We start from the raw sequence: 24488 nt of genomic DNA on the forward strand, positions 1-24488 counted from the left end.
AACTATAATTTCTAAGTAATACATTTATATAGTACTGTACTAATAAATTTGGTAATTGCTTCATGAAGAAATGCAAGCAAAAAGAGCTGTGTTGGTTTACTATTGAACTTAAAGTATGATTGTTAACCGTTTAATTTTTTCTATATCATTGATTCAAATTCCTTAAATTTAAAATAAATTAATGGTGAATTTTATCTTTTTTTCCATGATTTTTCAAAAGAAAATATTGCTCAAACACTTTAATATGTGAAATGTGTTACTAAAATATAGAATATCATAATAAAATAATCGCCTGTGAATTTTGTGCATTTTATATGAAATATGCAACCAAAGTTTCGTTACTTTGAGCTTAGTTCACCCTGTTGCTCACCGAAGGAAAGACCTGCTCCTCCCATGAGAGGATCAACTGCAGCCAGACATTATTACACCCCCATTTTCATGGAAAATTTTCTAGATAGTGTAAATGTAAGGATAAGACTGGTAATTACTCTTGGAGGATCTACACTAGATTGATTCACCTAAACTCTAAACCTCTTCCAAGTACAACTTTGACTCAGAGGGGAGGGAGGGAATTATCAGGAGACAGCGCCAAGCCATTACGACTATATCAGCGCCAAGCCATTATGACTATATCAGCGCCAAGCCATTACGACTATATCAGCGCCAAGCCATTACGACTATATAGCACTGGGAAGGGTTCAGGATAGAGTTAGGATGGGACAGCAGAAGGAATGGTTCCCAACTACTTGGAGTCACAGGGAAGTGCTTAGCATCACTGTTAACTGATAGATGGCTCACCCAGCCACTACCAGGAGTCCCAGGAAACTGCCATCCTCACAATTAGGTTGGCTCATTTCCCAACCATATGAATGATGCTGTTTAACTATTTGTTGATTCTTGAATCTGCAGTTTCTGCACAGGAATTCTATGCTAAACTCAGTAAGGTGATCATCATATACATGTTCCCCATATAGTTGCAAAAGATCATTGTCTTTCAGCAGTCGTGCGAGGCCACAAAATGATATGGATAGTAATGGTAAGTATCAGGAGAAAGCACCATGCCATTATGACTATACAACACATTGAAGTGATAAGGGAATAAGGTTAAGGGTAGGGTGAAGGAAAGGAAAGATACCCAACCATCTGGATGGTCACAGATTGAACGCTAGCCTGCAAGAAGTGAGACTATTGCTCAACTGTCCAGTGCAAGTGGTTGGGCGAAAAAATATGAATTATATGATGTGGTTTATCTGGTCTTTCATCATGCAATATTGCTGTCGTTTGTGCATCTTATGCTCTTGGTCTTCACTCCAGTTTTATTTAATAGGCTTCTAACCCTAGAAGCTCATGTGACAACCTGTCCTCTTACATATAATGTTGCTATGTGCTCGTATGCGCACTAAGGCTAAAAATTGCCAAACTAGAAAATGGAAGCAGCTCGCGAAAGTAGTGATCTGTCCCGTTTTCTGTTTTGGGTCCTCTGGCTTAGTTTGTTAGATTAGGAAAGGGCACTTTAAATTAAGTTTTCATGACATTTTGAAACCTTAGGAGAACTTGCTGCTCTCCTAACCCACCATTTCAGCAAAACTTGCTGTTTTGGGTCCATTTCATATTGGAAAAAAAATCTAGAATGGCAATTTTTGACCATAGCGCATACGAGTGGAAAGCGACGTTATTTGTAAGAGGACAGGGTTGCATATGAACCAGAAAACAGCAACAGCATGTGAGAAGTTAGCAAATACAAGATCATTATTTAAGACTAAACAAGGGGCTTTGAGAGTCCATACACTGCTTATGAGACCATTAATTGAGTATACAGCACCAGCATGGAACCTGCACCTTGTTCCTTGTAGGGGGGGGGGGAAATGTTCAGAGGTTTGCATCTTGATTAATACCAAAATTGAGGGGGGGCTCAATTATGAGGGCAGGATGAGGGCACTCGTCCTCACAACCTTAGTGAGAAGAAACGGGGGGAAATGATCACTACAGTCAAGATCCTTAAGGGTAATAGACAAAGTGGATAAAGGAACTATATATAAATTAAAATGGGGACATAGTGGAAGCTGGACACTTGGTTCAGTTGTAGAGGTAAGATTCTTGTACCCTGTGTGGGTGCTTGGTAAGTGGAATGCAATGAAGAAGTAGTTGTCAAAGTAGATTCCATCCACAATTTCAAGAAAAAATATATAATGACAGTTTTAATGGTGAGAGAGGTAATTAGTGTCAGTTAGTGTCAGGTATAAATGATTAGGAGGTAAAGCATATAGGTTTTGCTTCCCTGTAGTCACTGATAAATGTGCACATAAACAAAAAAAATGGCACTGCACTCGAAACTGGCTCTGCCTAGTGTCATTAAACTCCGCGAGTTAAAGTTCCTGTTATCACATTTGTAATCATTAAATCTCTTGTGTATCTTGATATCACACATGCTGGCCTTGAGATCTTTCCCTTGATTGTCTTATGCAGTTTAACTACATTTAGTTGTTGAAATGTTATTTCTTTCTTTTCAGGTAATGTTTTTAGGAGAGATAGAAGAAATACTCGATGTGATAGAGCCATCACAATTTGTCAAAATACAAGAGCCACTGTTTAAGCAGATATCAAAGTGTGTTTCCAGTCCTCATTTCCAGGTCTGTTACACATCTTGAGTATTTTTTATTAGAATCTTCAATACTATGTATTCCTTTGTCTTTTTATTCATTATATTGATTTTTGTGGGATACAAAAATACAAAAAGTGAAGCATATCTGGAGGTTTGTCTGTTCACATGTTTGTGCTGTGCAAGATAAGATTACGAGGTACCAGCAACCTTTCACCACTTAAAGATCAAATAGATAAAAGAATACAAGAGCTTGAGTAAGACGATGTTCTTGGTGGGACGAGGAAGTTGTATGAGCAGTTAATGATAGGAATGAGGGGATTTTATGGATTCATAGTGAAGAAGTGTGCCTTATAAACCACACACATTCTTTACCTTTCTCAGTGGCCTAGGCTGCAAACTTTTTCCAATTGATGATAATTTACATTTGTGCATGCCAACAGCATTGGCACAACACAGCACACTTAATCTATATTGAGCTTGTTACCAGCAGTAGGGTCATTTTCATCATCACAAACCAAGTAATACATAGGTAGCTTTCTGGAACAAAAAAATTTCTTCAGCTTTATAAAGTTGTAGAGATTAATTTCAGTTTTGATAAGGACTTAACACTTTCGCTTTCCCGGCATGCTCGCCCCAGCTTTCTCTAAGATGGGCTGGGCGTTTCACAAGAGTGGACAGCCACTCAAAAATGTGTGTACTCTTTTCAGTTTTCTCACTTCAATTTTCATTGCACGTCGTTCATTTTGGTATCAAATTGTTCAATAGAAATCCCTATAGGGGTATAGTCATAAATGTTCCAAAAGCCCGACGTGCCACCAGCACCGAACCCAAAGATCGGCAGAGCATTACCCGTGAACGCGCATCAACACTAAAATGTGTGCTTTTCAGTTTTCTTACCTCAATTCTCGTGCTACGTCGTTCATTTTGGTATCAATTTGTTCGCAATAAATTCTCTACAGGGGTATATGCAAATAAGGTCCAAAAGAGCCCCCCCCCCCCCTCCAACAAAGTCGAAAGTCGGCCAAGCGTTATCAGTGAGTGAGCACCTATTGGCACACCCACACACACGTGTACTCTTTTCAGTTTGATAACATCAATTTTCGTGTTACGTCGTTCATTTTTGTATCAAATTGTTTGCAATAGAATTCCCTACAGGGGTATGTGCATGTAAGGTAGTTAAGCCTGACGTCCCACCCGCAGCAAACCCGAAGATTGGCCAAGCGTTACCCGTGAGCGTGCAACAGCACTAAGATGTGTTTGCTCTTTTCAGTTTTCTCGCCTCAATTTGTTACATCACTCATTTTGGTATCAAATTGTTTGCAATAGAATTCTCTAAAGGGATATATGCATATAAGGTCAAAAAGCCCGGCATGCCACCCACAGCAAACCGAAAATCTGACAAGCGATACCCCGAGAGCGAGCACCCAGCTGCACATCATTACTAAAATGTGTAATACTGTTCAGTTCTCTCGCCTCAATTTTCATGCTATGTTGTTCATTCTGGTATCAAATTGTTCACAGTAGAATTTTCTAAAGGGATATATGCATATAAGGTAAAAAAGCCCAGCGTGCAACCCACAGCAAACCTGAAAATTGGCTGAGCGTTACCCGTGACAGTTATACAGTACACGAAATGTGTGTACTCTGTTCAGTTTTCTCGCCTCAATTTTAATGCTACGTCATTCATTCTGGTATCAAATTGTTTGCAATCTAAAGGAGCACATTGTAAAACTAGTCCCATAATGATCGGGTAACAATTGGAATTTTAACAAATATTTAAATTTTGGATGCCACTTGCGTCTCCGCCAGACATCCGCAGAGTTATTTGTGGACGTCAAATCTGTCCCTGGAGGACAAAAGTGTTAAGATGGTATGTGTATTTGAAGGATTAAGGATGAAAAGATTTACAATTTGCTACATTCTCGGTTCAACTAAAGTTCCACCATTTTACATTCGGCATAAATGAGGTTAGGTGATAAGAGAACTATCGAGTCTGTGAGGTGCAAAATCGGGTACAAGTGAACTAAAAAACGGGAAGGTGGCTAAAAAAGAAAGGTGGGGAGGGGAAAGAAGTGTTAAGTCACCTATGTTTTGGAAATGAGTATTTAACAATGTTCCAAGAGGCATACATTCCCAGACAAAACCAAGCTAAGATTTGTTAGTTCTGTGAACAATTCCTCGTACAAAGCACCCCTAACAATGGGCAAAGTTTCTTTCACCCTATGCCCCTGTTACCTAGCAGTAAAATAGGTACCTGGATGTTAGTCAGCTGTCACAGGCTGCTTCCTGGGGGTGGAGGCCTGGTCGAGGACCGGGCCGCGGGGACACTAAAAGCCCCGAAATCATCTCAAGATATCTCAAGATAACGTGAATCTTAATCCTGACATTATATTTCGGTATATTATCATTTTTTTTTATAACATTAAAGTCTAATCTCTTACTCTTATTTTTTTCTCTCTCCTAATCCTGTGTTTGAGCATGTGTGTCTGTGTGATCTTACCTCTGTGCTGTTACCTGGTCTTCCACTGACCTGACCTCGCTGAGTGCTGCCTGACTGTGATTTAATAATGGCCCAGATGGGTCAATGATCATGATGGATGTCGTGAATGTGCGGGTTTACAAACGGTTTCAGCCAAAATGTTTCATCTACTGTTACTTCGAGGATAGTTTTTCTATTTTCTCTTGTTTAGTCAGAGATTTATGCTCTACAACTGTGGGGCTAAAATTTAAACTTGCAATTGTTTTGGTTAATAGTAAAAATATAAGTTTGGCAATGAATTTTATGGTCCATTTGAATGTTTAAACTCAATGTATTTTTGGCTTTAGAATTTGTAGCAAAATTTATTGGTAATGCTTGAAGTGACTTTTGTGTGTTTTGGTACAGGTTGCAGAGCGGGCACTGTATTTCTGGAACAACGAGTATATCATGAGTCTAATAGAAGAAAATTCCAACGTGATCCTTCCTATAATGTTTCCAGCACTCTATAGAATTAGCAAGGTCAGTAACTACGTTCGCTCTGACATGAACTAATAAAATGTGCTCTGAAGTTCTAGATGCTTTCCTGGTGAAATGGTCTTATGTTATTGTGCCTCTGTTAGGGGGGACCAGCTTCTGGATCTGGTCTCTGGTACATCAAACACAACTTTGTGTCTGATGGGACTTGTAGACTGCTTCAGTCTCAGTGAGATAGCTACAAGGAGCCACTATGGGGCTCTCTCAGAAACAGTCACTTGACTTGAGCCATCAACTAAAGGCCATAATAATTTAACAATCAAATCTGACTTATTGTAGGACTGGTATAGTATTTGTATAATAAATTAAGCCTTGGATTGCTTATTTAGACCAGTAATAGGTTGGGGGTTATGATTACAATTTCACTTCTTTGTGCTTCATAATTCAATTACAAACATTAACTTTTTATTTTGTGCATAGTACCTATACCTACTATGGGTACAGTTTTGGAGGGTGGGTTGTTATACAGTTTGGTGAGGGTTTACAGTGTGACAGAATATAAGCCAAACTTGGTTGCTTTACACTTGTAGCTATTGTAATTTGTGCACCTTAGTAATGTATCATTAAATGTTTCAATTGTGGTCTTCATATTTCTTTTCGTTCTCAGGAACATTGGAATCAGACCATTGTTGCGTTAGTCTACAATGTGCTCAAAACATTCATGGAGATGAACAGCAAGCTGTTTGATGAACTTACAGCTTCGTATAAGGCAGAGAGGCAAAGGTTTGATATTAAGTATTTATTAATTATTAGTTTATTATTGCAGTACTCAACACTTGGAATATTGTAAGTTTGATGTATGCACTTTGCCAAACATGAAATACAGCAACTTGGATCAAGATAACAATTTGCAGGTTTTTTTTTTTTTTTTTTTTTTTTTTTTTTTTTGGGGGGGGGGGAGATGAAAATTAGGAGCAGAAGCCATATTAATAATGTAGTTTTTTTGTATAGTTTTTGTGCCCCAGACCTGTCGTGTGGGCAGGACCAGATGAGACTTTCATAGGCCTTGGACACCTCCAAGACATGGGACCAGATTTGACATGTTAATTAGTAACACAAAAAACTAAATATTTTGTGTACTCTTTGAAATGACTTTCTTCTACTCTTTTTGCTTTCACCTGTGGCTAGAGTATGCCTAAGTAAAATAGCATAGAAAATAATAAAGTACTGTATCATCAATAGATAGTAATATAATTAAGCAATAAGTTGGGAAAAAAGTTCCTCGGTATCAATTTAATAATACAGTACCCTGTACAAAAGAAAACAGTAATAGTTTTATGTAGGCCCTCCGCTATCTCGTAGGCCATAGGCACCGTGCCCAATTAATAATCCGACACAGCCTGAGTGGTGGTAGACAAGATTAGAGGAATGTTTATTAAAAATCATAGGAATGAGCCAGTTGGCCTAGTCCTAGAAAACTATAGAACACAATAATTTGGGAAGTAATTATGTGTATCCCATTATCCTGCGAGTGAATGTTTTCTTTAACAATGTTCACACTGTAAAACTTCATTTGCTACATCTTCACTTCGCCTTTTCAGTTGATACTTTTTTTTTACCTGGGTGGCTAACCTCAACATGCCAGGTTTCTGTGACCATCTTCCAGCTTGGAACAGAAATCAGTCTTGCCCCACTCCAAGAGGCTGGTGAATTGAGGAAGTGAAGACTCCACACAGGAAAAATCCCTTCAAAATTGTCAAAAGGTGGTCAGAGCACAAATGCTCTTGAGGAATGTTTGGTATTAACAAATACCAATGAAAACAAAATTTTCCAAAATATCACCCATTCATTGATGACTGGCAAATACTCTTGGAGAATGTATTTGTCAGTTACCTTCAGCATTTTTTTTTATTTATATTTTTAAGGGGGAAGGGGATGCTGTTTAGCAAGAGATCTGCCATCAGTTATCTACTGTGTTGGCAGCAGATTCCTTCTTAGGGTAATTACTTCAGTGTAGTCACAGGATGAGAGCTACGCTCGTGGTGTCCCGTCTTCCCAGCACTCGGTCATATAACGCATTGAAATTACCGACGGTTTTGGCCTCTACCACCGGCTCGCCTAACTTATTCCAACCGTCTACCACTCTGTGATCTGTTCTTGAAGTTCCAGGTCTCTGGAATTCTTCCCTGTCAATTTTATCGATTCTTGTTACTATTTTGTACTTGATCATATCACCTCTTTCTTCTACTGTATCTTCTAGTTTTGGCATATTTAATGCCTGTAACCTCTCCTCGTAGCTCTTGTCTTCACTTCTGGGAGCCACTTGGTGGCATGTCTTTGCACCTTTTCCAGTTGACGTTTTTTTTTAAGGTATGGGCACCATACAACCACTACATATTCCAGCTTTGGTCTAACAAAAAGTCATGAACAATTTCTTTAATATTTTGCCATCCATGTATTTAAAAGCAATTCTGAAGTTAGAAAGTGTAGCATAGGCTCCTCGCACAATGTTCTTAATGTGGTCCTCAGGTGACAGTTTTCTATCTAGAACCACCCCTAGATCTTTCTTTATTAGAATTGCAGTATTTAAAGAGTTCTGACATAATTTATAGGTTGTATGGGGGCTATGTTCTCCTATTCCACATTCCATAACTTGGCATTTATTCGCATTAAATTCCATTTGCCAAGTGGTGCTCCATACACTTGTTTTGTCCAGGTCTTGAAGGGCATGACAATCATCTAAGTTTATCTTTCCTATTATCTTAGCATCATCAGCAAACAGTTTCATATAATTCTGTATTTCATCTGGTAAATTGTTTATGTAGACAATGAACATGACTGGTGCAAGAACTGAACCCTGTGGTATTCCACTTGACATTTCTTCAGTCCGATACATTGTCTCTGATTATGGCTCTCATTTTATTTATCAGAATTTTTCATCCAAGTTAGCTTACTTGTCACCCCTCCAATATGTTCCAGGACCACCTTTAGAGGCCTTTCCTGTGCCATGAGGTTTAGTTCCCAGCCAAGACCTGTAACTAGGTGGGATGTAGTTAGAAGAACAGTAGTTTTAGTATGATGCTATGGTCCTGCTTCTGTGAGTGCTTTTGGTTGGGTTGCACTTGGCAGGAGGCATTCAGCATTGTGTATTTTGTTTACTTCTATCCTAGTATATGATTGTTCACTCAAAAGTTGTCTGTAGATTTCCTGTTCTGTGATTTGTGGAAGCTATTTGCCTCTAGCTCAGCCAGTGAAGTCATGGTGTATTCTTCACTTAGCCTGCCTATACTTCGCTGCCATTTTCAGGAAGCACTTTGCAAGTGACGTTTGTTATGGTGCTGGCTTCTTCCAGTTACATTTGTTACTTGGCTGGTGGTGTTGTGTTTTTGGAAGGCAATATGCCATTGTTCTAGTGCTTGGTTTCCAATTGAAGGGTGGCTCGGTATGGAATTCAGGTCCCATGAATGGTTGTCATCTTTACCTGCATGTCTAGTAGGGGATTGCCCTAGCATTACCCTGTTCAGAGGTAGCCTATGCTATGTGACTGAAGTGTGATTTTTAACTCACATTGTAACATGTTATCACTGGACACTAGCCTTATCTAATCTCTGTAGGTTGCAGCACCTGTTGGGAATGTATCCTACACTTTTTGCTCCTTTGACACCAGTGTACAGTAATGTTTGTGCAGTGTCAAGTGCTCCTACTTTTTATGAAGATGTTGAGTCTTTGGTCTTGGACTTGTGCCAAGTCAGCTCTTCAATTTGTCTTCTTCCAGTTTAGTTAGAGATGTCGGGTTTTAATTAGTCTCATAATAAATAATGTTTATTATTAATGGTCCCTTGCACCTATGTTGACATTTCTGAAATGATCTGGGTCTGAAGCTTCAGACCTTTTTGCGTAAATGTTACCGAGCCATTGCAGGAGCATTTTCTCTCCCTTTGTTTTAACACAGGCTTTGGATTCTAATTTTATTAGAATTCAGACCCTGTCTCCTGGGCTTCAGAGGTTTCCAAATGGATAAGGGGTCCTTCATTACCATTTGACATGGCTTGAGAGTTAGTTCCCAAGCCAGAAGGTATTTTCCCTTAAGGTGGGGGATTAAATCTCCCTACTCGCATTGAGATTAACCCTTCCTCTAGTTCTCGGGTGCATTTCCAGATACTGTACCAATGTACTTTTCAGACGAGCAAAATGCTATTGTAATGTGTACAGACTAGAGGCTTCCAATAATTGAGATCATGGTATAATAGCACATACAATGCATAGGATGGGAATATTTGGCAAAATTTTAAAGATGGATTTTAAATTTCCCAACGAGCAGAATCTGCAGAGTAAATGGTCAACAAAATAAAATGTTTGAGCTTTTCTCAAAAGTTAATTTTGTGCCTGGAGTACTTTACTTGCTCTAGTACTCTTCCTTACTCTCAGTTCCAACATCACCAAGGACACAAATGTTCGTACTGTATCAACTTTTGCAAGTGATCTTAATATTTTTATGAGTAGAAACTGTAGAAGACAAAGCAAATCTCTAAAATCTAAACTGTTATTGAGTATAATTCAGAATTGGATTTTATTTAATTTTAAACCAAAGTTGCAAATTTAATTAATTATAACAAAATACATGTGATCTGATGCTGGATTGTATTATAGATGGATATTATATCCCAGCTCAACTAGTAGGTCTATTTATACTACAGAGATCTTGTTAATCTTATTCTTACTATTCTCCATGTATAGCATGAAATGAAATAAAGCTGATTAACAGGAAAATTGAGTTGTAAATTTAGTGTGAATAATATGACATGCAGATTCTAATGAACTTTTGCAGAGAGAAAAAACGTGAACGTGAACGTGATGAGCTATGGAAGAAACTACAGGCATTAGAGTTGAATCATCAGCAACAGCAGTGAGGACACATGAAATGTGTAGTGCTGACTCATGGAGATTCGCCCGTGATGTGCCGTCATGATGGTGCGGGGCGCCAGTCCTACACCCTCCCTGGTGTCATGTGGGCCTGAGGCTGGGCCCTAGGACAACCATCAGCAAGCCCACATGCATGAAGGACAGAATAATTTAGTTTTGAATGTATTCTGGTCATTAACAAGAAGCCATACGCATAGCCGTGCAAATTTTCTGAGTCATTGTTTTAGAGAGATATTTGTAAGTGCTGAAAGTGTCTGTGCCCTTGATAACCTTTTGGGCACTGCTACCTGTTCCCAGGTACCATCCGTGGGGGAAGTGTCGCAAGGATAGAATTGTAGGCTATATGTCAATTCTGTATGTAATATTTACTATATGGTAGCCCACATGAATTGATAACCTTGTAATAACTATAGGAGAGACTGTGAGAGGAGAATGTGGTGTGATACGGTGCTGTCTGGCCTGGAGGAAAACCCAACAAGAGTGGCATGTAAACGTCCCAGGAGACATGGACCAGCTCGCTGCTCCCCATGGGGGCTGTGATATGCTCACCAGTTCCTCACTAGGATTTCTTTCAAATTGAATTATTTACAAATGATTTTATGCATAGGTATTGGGCCTAATTCTGGGTTATGATTTACTTTACTGGAATTTTTAATCTGTTGTTATTGGTAGGCCAATTGTTGTGTTTGGAGAGGGCTTTTAATATTGAACTGATCAGCAGGTTGTTCAGGTCACAAAAAAATTTTGTGATTGTAGTTTACTTTGCATTAGTTAGGAGATAGTATATGTCATTGCCCAAGTTTGATTCATGCAAACCACATTGTCTCCTCTGTCTGTGAAGGTAGTCATCCCTTCCTCTCATGATTGTACATAGATTGAGAGTCTGTGTGCACCAGTTCTTGATACTATTAATAGCCATTGTGTTGTGGCCCACATAGTCATTGGGAAAATGAACAAAAAGAAACAGGACTTGGTCTTGATTTGGCAATGTCTAGTCATCCCCATATGTGTGGACTTGGGGCGATGAGGCCTCACCTTTTTGTAGTCTAGTTTATGTGGATGATTTCACTTGCTTCCTGTTGTGCCCTGTGTTGCTAGCTGATAGCTGGTCGGGCAGCACTGGCCCCACTGGTCAGTGGATCTGGCAGCCGTCTGCAAACTGCCTACCATCACTGTGTTCCCTGTAATGGGTATAACCTCTCTTCCACCCCCCTCCCCTCCCCTTTTTTAGGAAGTGCATTTTCTCCTCGAGTGAGAGTTAACGTGTGCTCTCATTATTAATTTATGCAACCAGTACCGGTGTTTAGTGGAAGAAGAGTGAAAAGACTCAAATAAAATGAAGTCTGGCTGGCCTAATTGAAAGAATCTATACCAAGTGTAAAATGCAGTGCAATAGTGTGATGCATGAACAGCTGTTAGTGGCGTTATGACCGGGACAGTGTGCTGTGTGCAGGTGGTGTCTTGTGCAGATGCCTGCCTTGGTGAACAAGAAAATGGCTCGTCACACGGAACTATGGTGTGCACTGCACCCCTCCCCCATGCTGTCTAAAGTGCGTGTTCCTACATGGCAACAGTAATACTTTTGAGCTGTTGTGTACAACCAGCTGGACTAAACTGTACTTCCATCTCTGGTAATGAAGGTCCTCAGTAATATGTGATCCTGGAAGTGTTCACCTCTGCCAACCAAAGAATCCTCCATTGATGTCAGCTTCAGTTACTTGTTTGTTATTAACCCACTGCAGACATCATTAGATGCCGTCATCCAGGGAGCCTGTCACATTCTACAACTACTACTGCCATCTCCATGAGGGACAGTGCACTGATGATATTGGTCACCACTGCACTATTATGGTGGCAGCCATCTCTGGGACTCGTTACACTACCCATTTTATTCTCAGTATCAAGGAACTTCACACTTGCCACCTTCACCCATGGTAACCATAGCATTGACCAGCTTGATTTTGACATTTCAGTTTGTGGATTTTAAATTGCCAGCTTGAAAGATCCATAAGGTGCACTATCAAGTTATCAGTACCCAAGGCTTGTGATATGGGCCCTACAGGCCATGTATATTCTCAAAATGTGTCGTTCATCATTTGATAATTGATGAGTGAGATAATTTGCACCTATTATATAAGAAACCATTCATGTGCACTTAAACTACCTTAAGGTAATAGGTTTGAGGCAACAACCCACGAGAGACAAAGTGAGCTGGCCTCTTCCAACCCAGTTCACAAGTGACTAAGGGGTTGCCATAGGACTGCAGACCAGCTCTAACCCCCAGGAACCAGGTGGTGTTCATCTGCCCCTTCCATGTTCTTGATGGGCATCAAGGCACCTGCACAAATCAACCAATCTATTTTCAGTTAAGCTTGTATACATTGTACAGTCAACTTTGAAGTGTAATACTGATGGTAAGACTATGCTAGGAATGTGAAGATAGTTGGAAAAACAATTGGACACATCTGCGGTGTGAAGACTTTGGATGTCACACTTGATGTAGACTTAGCCTTTGCCACATGCTTTACTTCTGCCTTGTATGTTTGTAAATTTAACTGTACATGTACATACACCTGAAGCCGAGTAGGGTGTTGGTGTAGCAGCCTGCTCAGGGTCCAGATTGCACCTGATCTAATCCCCTAAACTTTTATTTTAATAATGAAATTATTTAATTTCTAGTTCAGCTTGACTGCAATGTAATGTTTCAAACCCTTGATTTAATTTATGATAAAGCAGAAGTAATCATTACATTCTCTTGTGCTTATAGGAAGACTTGTGTAGCTTCCTCTGGAGTCTCATCACTTTGTAGCAACTGGAGCAGTGATCATTCTAATTTTTGGTGGGCAGGCCAGTGTTGATGGATCTTATTCTGGGGGTAGTATTAGCAGGGTTTCATGAAGGTGGTGGTGGCAGTCAAATTTATTAATGGGTCTCATGTGTATGTATATATATATGGAATAAATTTTAAGGGGTGTGACGAGTTTGGTTGAAGCTTTCCAAGTGATGATCAGTACATGGTTGGAGCACATATCATGAAACTGAAATCTAATCCATACATTAAGTTGATGGTATTAATGTAATTGCCTCTTCAAGAGAAGAGATAAGTGCTAATTCTGCCCTTTGTGGAGTGACTTGACCCAAGCCAATATGGAAATGAAGACATTTGTGCATTTTGGTGAAGGGGCTAATAAAAGTGTAGGAAGTTTATGGACAGAGATGGACTCTAGTAGGCTGCTGCCTCAGCTTCAGAATGGCATTCTCTGGGTTGCATCTTTCACTTGTGGAGATGTGATATTTTAATACTGCTTTTTCTGTATGGAACTTGTTCTATTATTTCTATTTCCTGTAGACTAGATAGTGCCAACATGATGCAGTAGCATTATGCAGCTAGGGACTCACAGCCACTGTTAAGTGCCAGCTTGGAGACTTGGCGGTGTTGGTGTTCCTCTGGGCTGTCCTCCCAGGACCCAGTACTGCCTGTTGTGAGCCACATGTCCGTCGCCTCGTCAGTCAGTGAAGCAGCAGCAACATCGCCTCAACATTTTTAACTCCAATCAGACTGGGATGTTAAAATTAAGTAATACCGTTATTGTAATCTTCATAACTTTCTGTTCACATACTGTAAAGCAAGACAATAAAGAACTTAAAAGTTGTCTTGTGTGTGTTTTCATCTGTTAAGAAATTGAAATATGATACAAATTTAGTAGTATGGATGGCAAATTAAATAAATTTTATGCAGGATTATTGTTTTTTAATGAAGAATATACATGCTGCAATCTGTAAGGAATGGCCCTCACACGGGTGTTACCTTGGTATGGTGAGAGGGCTCTCGTGCGTCGCCTGCTGATAAGAAGGGGTAGCTCTTGCTCACTTTCCTACCTGCTGTGACATAGCATAAGCTAAATTCGTCCCCATAAGTAATTATCAAAAGGCACCATACGTCCCCATAAGTTGGCTGTGTGTGGAGACCTATGCACATCCTTATGTCCATCTGGAAGACGAGCCTACCCCCTCAAAACTCTGAGGTGGGCGACCAGGCCTTCCAAGTGGTGAAAAGGGACTGGCTGTAACCCCAGCAATGTTAGACCCAAACCTGGCTTTATCTGACTATCCCTACTGACACTCCTCCCACTTCTGTGGTTGGGTTGTGCCCCAAACCACTTGTAGTGATTATTTGATCCCCTGGTGTGGCTTCATCTTCTATTGTGACACTTGCATCGTTTACCCCCTTAATTTGTGGGAGGGGTGTCTATCACCACACTCACATTTACTTCCTGCTAACATTGTTTTTTTCGGGTTGATTTGGCCCCGCTACGTGGCCGAAGTTATTTAAATTTTGTCGCGAACATACCCACCCTGATATACAGATACATGAAGTAAAACAATTATCAAAAGGCATCAAAACCAGAAAGTAAGTAATTATCAAAAGAAGGCACCAAACCAGGAAGGCTATGTACCAAAACCAGAAAGACCATATAGCACCATCAAAATTACAGGATAATCAAAAGGCACTAAATATCACTAAGGATGCCAATACGAGAAAAGCGCACAAGGCGAGCGATATTGAAGTACAGTATTGGATTCACCAAGGATTCGATGGAGGAACAATTGACTGCAGGACTCGCCCTAGTCTCTTGCAGTCAGAAACTGAAGAAACGAAGTTTCGGTCCATCCTCGACCACTATCAAGCCGTGTAAAAAAGAGGAAGGTACAGGCAAATTAGAGAACAATTGACTCAACCCTCACAAGTACAACTAGGCGAGTAGAGAAGCAAAGCAGGACGTATGTCTTGGAAATCTAGGACATTCATCAAGGATAGGGACAAGGTTCACGGTGGTAGGAGGAAGGCCATGGAAACAGGTTACCACTAAGAACATGCAGTTTGTTACTAGTAACACAAGACCAATGACCCTACCAATGGGAATCGGAATAGGGAACTCCTTTCCAGGAAATAGCATGAGTGTGGATAGCCTCCTTAGCGGCACTGTCCACATTCGTTAATATTTTATCAATATGGCTGGGAACCCAGTAAAACTGTTTAAATCTGCTAAAGGTAAGAAACATCCAATACTATACTGGATTTCTAGTACCACAGGATGTATGGGGTTAAATGATTCCAAAGCCACGAGTTGACCATTATGAAGGAGCGCAGACAGCAATCAACGAAGGGCATATAAGATAAGCTTGCCATTCGACAAACTAACACTCTTCAAAGTAATCTGACACACTACTACTGCTTCGACTGCTGCTGATGTCAACTTTATTTCCTATTCGTCTTGTCCTTTATAATACTTTGGGGAAACTGGCTGTACATTAAATATCAGTCTTGAGGAAAACAAAAGTGGTAAGTCTGCAGACACAAACAATGCTCTCTTATGTCATGTTAGTGACTTAATCATCCTATATATTAGTTTTCTTCTAAAATAATCTTTCCTGCCTCTTCACAGACACCGTTTTGTTGAATCTGCTCTGATACACAACATTGATTGATTGTTGCTGCCAGAGGCAGCTAGTTTTATTGTGCACCCCATACTCATCCTGCAGATAGCACAAAAAAGGATTACAGAGAACAAAATTTCTTTATCAGACCTCAACGGAGTTTTTACATTAAGAAGTAAATCTATCCTACACACCTTATATTATAATAGTACCAATATCATTAATACGCAGTACTCACACTAATGTGATGTGTCAATGAGAAAATCCACAGGAGCTGTGACGAGGGTTGGAACCTATGGATGGGTGTTTCTAGTTAACTAGGGCGTGCGAGTGAGAACACCTGAGGTAGGTGGCAGCGGCTGAGCAGACAGACCACTGGACGCGTGATCCTGTGGTCCCGGGTTTGATCCCGGGTGCTGGCGAGAAACAATGGGCAGAGTTTCTTTGACCCTGATGCCCCTGTTACCTAGCAGTAAATAGGTACCTGGGAGTTAGTCAGCTGTCACGAGCTGCTTCCTAGGGGTGGAGGCCTGGATGAGGACCGGGCCGCGGGGACACTAAAGCCCCAAAATTGTCTCAAGATAACTCAAGATAACACCCATCACATAGGTTCGAACCCTTATCACGGCTCGTATGTAATCTTGAGATGATTTCGGGGCTTTAGTATCCCCGCGGCCCGGTCCTCGACCAGGCCTCCACCCCCAGGAAGCAGCCCGTAACAGCTGACTAACACCCAGGTACTTATTTTACTGCTAGGTAACAGGGGCATAGGGTGACAGAAACTCTACTCATTGTTTCTCGCCAGCGCCCGGGATCAAACCCGGGACCACAGGATCACAAGTCCAGTGTGCTGTCCGCTCGGCCAACCGGCTCCCTTTTGGGAGCCGGTCTAGTATGGATTTTTATATCTAGTATGGATTTTTTTCTATCAATATTCCTACCAATATAATACAAAGAGCAAAACTTTCCTTTTATGAGAATAGATTTAAAGAAGCTAAAGGAAATATGAAAAGCACATGGAAAGCCATCTTTAACAGCCTAGGATCTAAACAACAACCACATTAGCAGATAAAATTATCCAAGGATAGTTACACACTTGCAACAAACTTTGAAATGGCAACCGAATTTAATAGCTTCTTTTCATCAATTGGTGCTAACCTTGCCAGAAAAAATCCCAGAGACCCGGACACATGTTGCTACATATCTCACTAGCAACTATCCTAATTCCTTTTACCAGTTTGCCAGTCAGCCCAACAGACATTATATCCATAATCCAATCACTTAAATCCAAAGCTGGAAACATTAGTGAAATACATATCATCTATGGTATATAATAGTGCTGCCCCTGTTCTTGCACTACCCATAGCTCTACTATTCATCAAATTTCTAATGTTATACTTTTCCTGATATCCTTAAAAAAGCAAGAGTATAAACAACTGATGGATGACATAAACAATTGCAGACCCATATAAAGTCTATACTGTACCTTCAAAAGTATTTGAAAAAATTATTTACAAATAGCTCTATTTCTCCCTTGTAAAACTCGACATATTAAGTTCCCGTGCCAGTTTGGCTTCTGTTCCCAAAATGAGTATCAATGATGCCATTATTAGACTGCTTAATATAATCTACACAGCCCTTGACATGAGTTCCCAATTGACCTCTTCATTGACCTGAGAAAGGCCTTTGATACTGTAAACCATAACTACCTCTTACATAAACCACCATTTTACACACACAAATCACAATAGCGTAATGCATCAAATGAACAAATCCACAAGGGCGTGATGAGGGATTCGAACCTTCCTTACTTGCAGGATCCATGTGAGGGCAGTAGCACTCCCAGTTGCAATTGTTATGACCGTGTCGTGGTGTGAGAGAGACCCTTGTGTAGGGAGAAATAGCAGTGCTATTGAGAGACCCCTTGTATAGGGAGAGATAGCAGTGTATTATGTAAGAGAGAGACCCTTGTGTAGGAAGAAATAGCAGTGTTAAATGTTGAAAAACAGTCTGGAACTCTGACCCCTTTCTGATGCACAGAGCATCATCTCAACAGGAAAATGTAATCTCCTAAAAAAAAATGTAAACAAAAGGGATAAAATGGATAAGAAAAAGCAGATTTAATGCAAGAAAATATAGAGAAACAAGAGTGTTAAATGTAGAAAAAGACTGGAACATTATAAGACATATAAATGAAGTATTGGGAAATGTGTATAACATGTATAGGGAGGGGACATTATTGGAACCAGGCAGGCAGGGACATGTGCAAGCCCCTATCAATCACTTGGGAGAGAGAGGAAGTGACAACCAGACCAGTGTTGTGGACGGTCTCCAACAAATACGATAAGTGCAGTATTTAGATGTTTATAGCGGTGCTTCCCCTTTTCTTTATGAGTTAGGGAAAGGAATTTGTAGAAAAAAGGATTTTTGGAACCCTGTGTGTAGGGAGAGTGGTATGTTATTAATTCAGGTGTATGTGCTCAGCTGTGTGTCACGGGGGGATTATCCACATATATTTTGTATATTCATTTTAAACCCAGACCCTTTGTAGTGACCTATGAGGAGTGGAATAGAGTAATGACCTTAAGTCCCAGGTTGTAGAGGGAGAAGGACCCTTCCCCCCCCTCTTTTGTCTGTATCAATCCTGTGGTGGATCCAAGTACACCCCCCTTCCCCCCTGTTCTAAGAAGTGTGAGGAAATCTGGTATTTGTTAAATAAAATCCTTTTTGTAAAATTGTACCCCAAGGGGTATTTCTTGTTCGATGTAGATAGAACTGGTGACTATTACTATATAGACCCCTGCACTTCCATTATTTATAAGAAAGTAAGAGCGGGTGTTAGCGATACTTTAGGGTGCAGCTTTCAATCTCGTACCTTACAGTGGCGCAGTCGACTAAGGTACATCTGGGGATCCTCCAAGACTTAGGTTCGAACCCTCATCTCGGCCCTTGTGGATTTGTTCACCACTATGGTATTTGAGGCCTTGCTCTGGACTAAATTCATTCCTATCTCAGTGACAGACATCAATATGTAGCCATCAATAACATAACATTCCAAACTCTATCAGTAACTGGCCTATACATAGACAAGAGACTGAGGTTCAGCACCCACATACAACAAACAGCCAAAAAAAGTCTCAAAAATGGTCGATATACTCTTTAAAATCAGATATTATGTTCCCCACTCTGCTCTCCTGTCATTACACTACGCACTAATATCTCTATCTTACATATGGTATCTGTGCATGGGGTTCAACTACTGCAAATTACCTCAAGCCTATCATCACTTGGCAAAAAACTGCTATCAGAACTATAACAAACTCTGTCTTCAGACAACCCTCAGCCCCTCTGTTAAAGTTCCTTAACTTGCTAAACATACACTCACTCCGCACAGTCTCATGTGCTATTTACATGTACAAAACCATGTTCCTAAATGCTAATATTGATCTGAAACTTTTCCTTGATTGGCATAATGAGCCCATGAGCACACCAGAAATAAATATATCTTTGATATCCCCAGAGTCAAACTAAATCTGTGCAAACACTCCATGCAAATAAAAGGACCCAGTCTTTGGAACTCACTCCTTGATGAACTAAACCAATTGTCCAACCTATGCCTTATTGAAAAGTAAAACCAAAGATGCAAAAAAGATCCGGCTTCAGTAGAAGCCTCAGAAAATCCTTGTGTTCAGTAGAAGCCTCAGGAAATCCTTGTGTTCAGTAGAAGCTCCCCTTGTATCTGGTATAATCTACGACAGAACAACTGACCACTATCCTACCTTTCTCATAGCGAACATGGACATAACACCACCAAAAAGCAAGAAATTTTCATTTAGGCTACACAGTGAATCAGCTTTAGACAATCTTACAGAGGCACTTCACAATATTAACTGGGATTCTGAATTCATTAATACCCATGATATAAATTCATTAGCTAACCTCTTCCTCTCCAAAACTCTAAGCCTCTACAACCTTCATTGTCCCCTTCTTACAAAGCAAGTAACTGACAAAAGATTAAACAATCCATGGCTCACAAATGGCATTCTCAACTCAATCAACAAGAAACATGAATATGAAAAGAAAGTTAGGATTGGCCTAGTTTCAAGGGAAGTAGCTAAAAGGTACTCATCAATGCTTACCAGTATCATAAGAAAGGCAAAACTTGCATATTATGTGAATAGATTCAATGAAGCAAAAGGTAACATGAAAAACACTTGGAAAACTATCTCTAGTATCCTAGGAACTAAACAACACTCACATAACCAAATAAAACTCTACAAGGATGGGGATATACCGTCAACTGATTTAGAAATGGCAAATGAATTTAATAGTTTCTTTTCATCGGTTGGTGCTAATCTTGCCAGTAAAATCCCACAGACTCAGACACATATTAACACATATCTCTCAGGCAGCTATCCAAACTCTCTTCTCCTTTCACCAATCAGCCCGGCAGATGTTGTGTCCATCATACACTCTCTAAAAACCAAGGCAGGGAACACCAGTGAAATTCCGTCCATTGTGTACAAGAGAGCCTCCCATGCCCTTGCCCCACCCATAGCACTACTGTTCAACAAATCTATAGAGTGTCACACCTTCCCTGATATCCTCAAAAAAGCAAGAGTAACGCCAGTCCATAAAGGAGGCAATCCGGCGGACATAAACAATTATAGACCAATATCAAATCTACCCATTCTATCAAAAATATTTGAAAAAATTATTTACAAACAGCTCTATTCCTACCTCGTAAAATTCGACATACTCAGCCCCTGCCAGTTTGGCTTCCGGTCCCAAAAGAGTACCAATGATGCAATCATTAGTCTCCTTGACATTATCTACTCAGCCCTTGACAAAAATGAGTTTCCGATTGGACTCTTCATTGACCTAAGAAAAGCCTTTGATACTGTTAATCACAACTACCTCTTATTTAAACTCCAGCATTATGGAATCCGAGGCCTTGCCCTTGACTACATCTGATCCTATCTTAGTGACAGACACCAATATGTAACCATCAATGATACAACTTCTTCCACTCTACCAATTACCGTTGGAGTGCCACAGGGCAGCATCTTAGGACCTCTTCTATTTCTTATATATATAAACGATCTGCCTAACGTCTCTAATATTCTCAAACCTATATTGTTTGCTGACGATACTACCCTTATCTACTCAAACCTCAACCCACATACACTAAATAATGTTGTGAATAATGAATTAAAAAAAGTCCACTTATGGATGTCAACGAACAAACTAACATTAAACATCGAAAAGACTTACTACATCTTATTTGGAAACAAATCATCAAATGCAATTCAGCTACAGATAGACAACATTAACATCAGTAATAAAAATGATGGCAAGTTTCTTGGCCTATTCCTAGACAAGAGACTCAACTTCAGCACCCACATTCAACACATAACTAAGAAAGTCTCTAAGACAGTTGGTATACTCTCCAAAATCAGATATTATGTTCCTAACTCTGCTCTCCTCTCACTATATTATGCACTAATCTACCCCTATCTTAATTATGGTATCTGTGCATGGGGGTCTACCACTGCAAACCACCTTAAGCCCATCATCACACAGCAAAAATCTGCTATCAGAATAATAACTAACTCTGCTTTCAGACAACACTCAGCTCCCTTGTTTAAATCTCTAAACTTGCTAAATATTAACTCCCTCCACACATTCTCTTGTGTCAACTACATTTACAAAACCCTGTTCTTAAATGCAAACCATGCTCTGAAACTCTCCCTGGACAGATGTAATAGGACCCATTATCACCACACCAGAAATAAATATCTCTTTGATATCCCCAGGGTCAAACTTAATCTGTGTAAACACTCTATGCAAATTAAGGGACCTAGTCTATGGAACTCACTCCCTAGTGAATTGAAAAACTGTAAAACTTTTGCCTTATTTAAAAGCAAAACCAAAAAGTACCTAACTTCATCTATTTAGTTTCCTACACTGAGCTTTAATTTGCTCTGTACCTAGTGGTACCCAATCTCCTAATTTTTATGTAATATCAAACAACCTTATCATTGTGTTCATTGCTGTCTTCTTTTATGTGCTAGCCATATGCTGTATTGTGACTACCAATTTTTGTCAACTACCATTCAAGCTGTCATTGCAATCAATCTTATATTGTTTCTGCTGTATTGTGCCTACCAATTTGTTGTCAACTACCATTTTAAGCTGTCATTGCAATCAATCATAGCTACCTATGTGCTTTAATATACTGTACCTATAATTTTCTCTCATCTTTTTTTTTTTTTCATTCCATGTAATCTGTTATCATTTTTTTGTCTATAAATTTTGCAAGTATTTACCTCCTTAAAATTTTCTTAGATTAAGGACCTGCCCGAAACGCTGCGCGTGCTAGTGGCTTTACAAGACTGTAATTACCATAATTGTATCCTCACATTCCTTATGTACATTCTTGTATATGCATAAATAAATAAATAAATAAATAAATAAGAAGCCTCAGGAAATCCTTGTGTTCAGTAGAAACCTCAAGAAATCCTTGTGTTCAGTAGAAGCCTCAGGAAATCCTTGTGTTCAGTAGAACTCCAGGTTGCAGTCCTTATACCATGTCGTGGCCTAGTTGACTAGGGAGTGTGAACACCCAACGGCATAGGTTCAAACCCTCATCAAGGCTCCTACGGAATTTTTTATTGATGCAGTCATGTTAGTGTGATTTCTCTGTGTTAGGAAATGTACCAAAAATGTGGTCCGCTCCTGTGCCAGGTAAGTCCACTACGGGCTCACCATAGCCCATGCTACTTGCCCCGCTCCTGTGCCAGGTAAGTTACGGGCTCACCATAGCCCGTGCTACTTGGAACTTGTTCCAAGTAGCTGAATCTATAACAACAACAACAAAAATGTGTGTATTATGCATGGAATTAAAAATGGGACTTTTCAGTTGTGAACCAACAACACTGACTACTGAACTACAGAAGCCATATTTTACCAGCCTTACCTAGCCCAAAATTTAATTATCCAGAATTTCAGTTTTCAAGACACCCAGAGGCACCAAATGCAGAATATCATCATTGGAGGTGCATTTACCATTTCCCCAGTTTAGTTATTGCTTTAGGTTCTGTCCACTCTGGAGTCATATTTGGGAAGGTGATCCTTCTAACTCTTCAGTGGCCAGTCCGAACTAGGCTTCCACAACTTCTAGTTTGGTGTCTGAACTCCGGCATTTTTTCTGCATGTTTGCTTTCAGCAGATCGGCCCGACAATGTACTGAACAGTGTACTTTGCTGGTTCGACCTTCTCTGCACTACATGTCTGGAATTTTTTATGCATGTCTATTGCTATTTGTATGGTAAGCAGGTGGCTCATTTGTTGATGTCCCACCTTCATCTTGCCTTGCAATGGCAGTATGAGATTCCTGACACTTGTTTTGCCATTAACTGTCCCTTCATCTTTCTTCGGTTTCAGTCAAGGCTGCCTTGTCCTTTTTTGTCTTGAATGTTTCTAGATCAGCATGCCATCCTTAATATTGTTGCCTCTTATCACTCATCATTGATGGAGTTGCTATTGCTTGCATCTTGCAAGTTGTCTCGCATGTTTGTCACCTCCAGCCAGCTCATGCTCCTCTCAAGCCATCCTGGTCTTAACCAGATGATGGTCTTCCTCTCCTCGCCTCGCTTTAACGTTCCCCTTTGGCTCTTGATATCTTTCTCAAACCTGTTTATATTGGCTCTTGGCTCAGGCAGTAGAGTTGGGACACTTCAAGCTCTACTCCGGAGATGGGAAATTTTATTCATTCAGTCCTGGTGGTCAACTAGGTTTTGCAGGGGCCCACAAGTGATTGACACTTGGTTGATCCAGTGGCAGTTCTTCATTGCTACCTGTAGGGCACCGGTTCTGTCTCAATGGATGCCTTGTTGGTTGATCCCATTTCCTTTGACTTGTTCACTTGTTCCAAAGCTTGTATTTCCTGGGTCATGTACAGTACCATGAGATCTAGCCAGCCTGTGGTCTACCCGTATGCCCATGATGCGAGCAAGTGTCCTGCACTGGCTGCAGTCTTCTCTGTGCCCTGGGCTGATAATTATGCTGGGGTTCGGGCAGCCCTGTATTTGATAAATGTCCCTGGTTCCAGTAGAACCCGTGTTGCTGCCTCTCCTTATCCCCAATAAATATATTTTTTATTATCTGTGGTTACCTGCAGGGAGCCACCAGAGGCACCCCCATAAACCCAGTGTTGAATGTAATGAAACGGCTCATTCTGGATGAGCCTTGGTGGTTCTCAACCTGGTTAGTTGGTTCATCGGTGGGCTGTTCATCAGCTGCAGAACTGAGCAAGGAAGGTGGTTGTGTGCATCACTTGACTTTCTGGATGCTTTCCCAGTGTGGTGGCATGTTGTCACTGCTTCTCTGGGAGCAGGCCAGGTTTTGGTTCTGGTCCCTGGTAGGCTAAACTAAAGTCTGATGTGACCATTTGCATGAAGTAATCTCCGAGATAGCTTCATGGAGCCACCATGATTCATTCATAAAGCTGTTTAATTACATTCAATGCTGGGTTTTTTACCCCCCTATTTTTTTTTGCAAAAAGTAAAA

General features: G+C 40.3%; 1 protein-coding gene across 1 annotated transcript in view; it reads left to right on the plus strand.

Annotated features, from left to right (window-relative positions):
- Positions 1 to 14220, plus strand: part of wdb (serine/threonine-protein phosphatase regulatory subunit widerborst) — a 47336-nt gene extending 33116 nt beyond the window's left edge. Inside the window, exons 7-10 of the mRNA XM_045757976.2 lie at positions 2511 to 2630; positions 5487 to 5600; positions 6223 to 6338; positions 10384 to 14220. Coding sequence (XP_045613932.1) covers positions 2511 to 2630; positions 5487 to 5600; positions 6223 to 6338; positions 10384 to 10465 — 432 coding nt within the window. The 3' untranslated portion in view covers positions 10466 to 14220. The remainder of the gene's footprint in view (positions 1 to 2510; positions 2631 to 5486; positions 5601 to 6222; positions 6339 to 10383) is intronic.
- The last annotated feature ends 10268 nt before the right edge of the window (positions 14221 to 24488 follow it).

This window comes from Procambarus clarkii, chromosome 58 (genome assembly GCF_040958095.1).
Source record: "Procambarus clarkii isolate CNS0578487 chromosome 58, FALCON_Pclarkii_2.0, whole genome shotgun sequence".
NCBI lineage: Eukaryota > Metazoa > Arthropoda > Malacostraca > Decapoda > Cambaridae > Procambarus > Procambarus clarkii.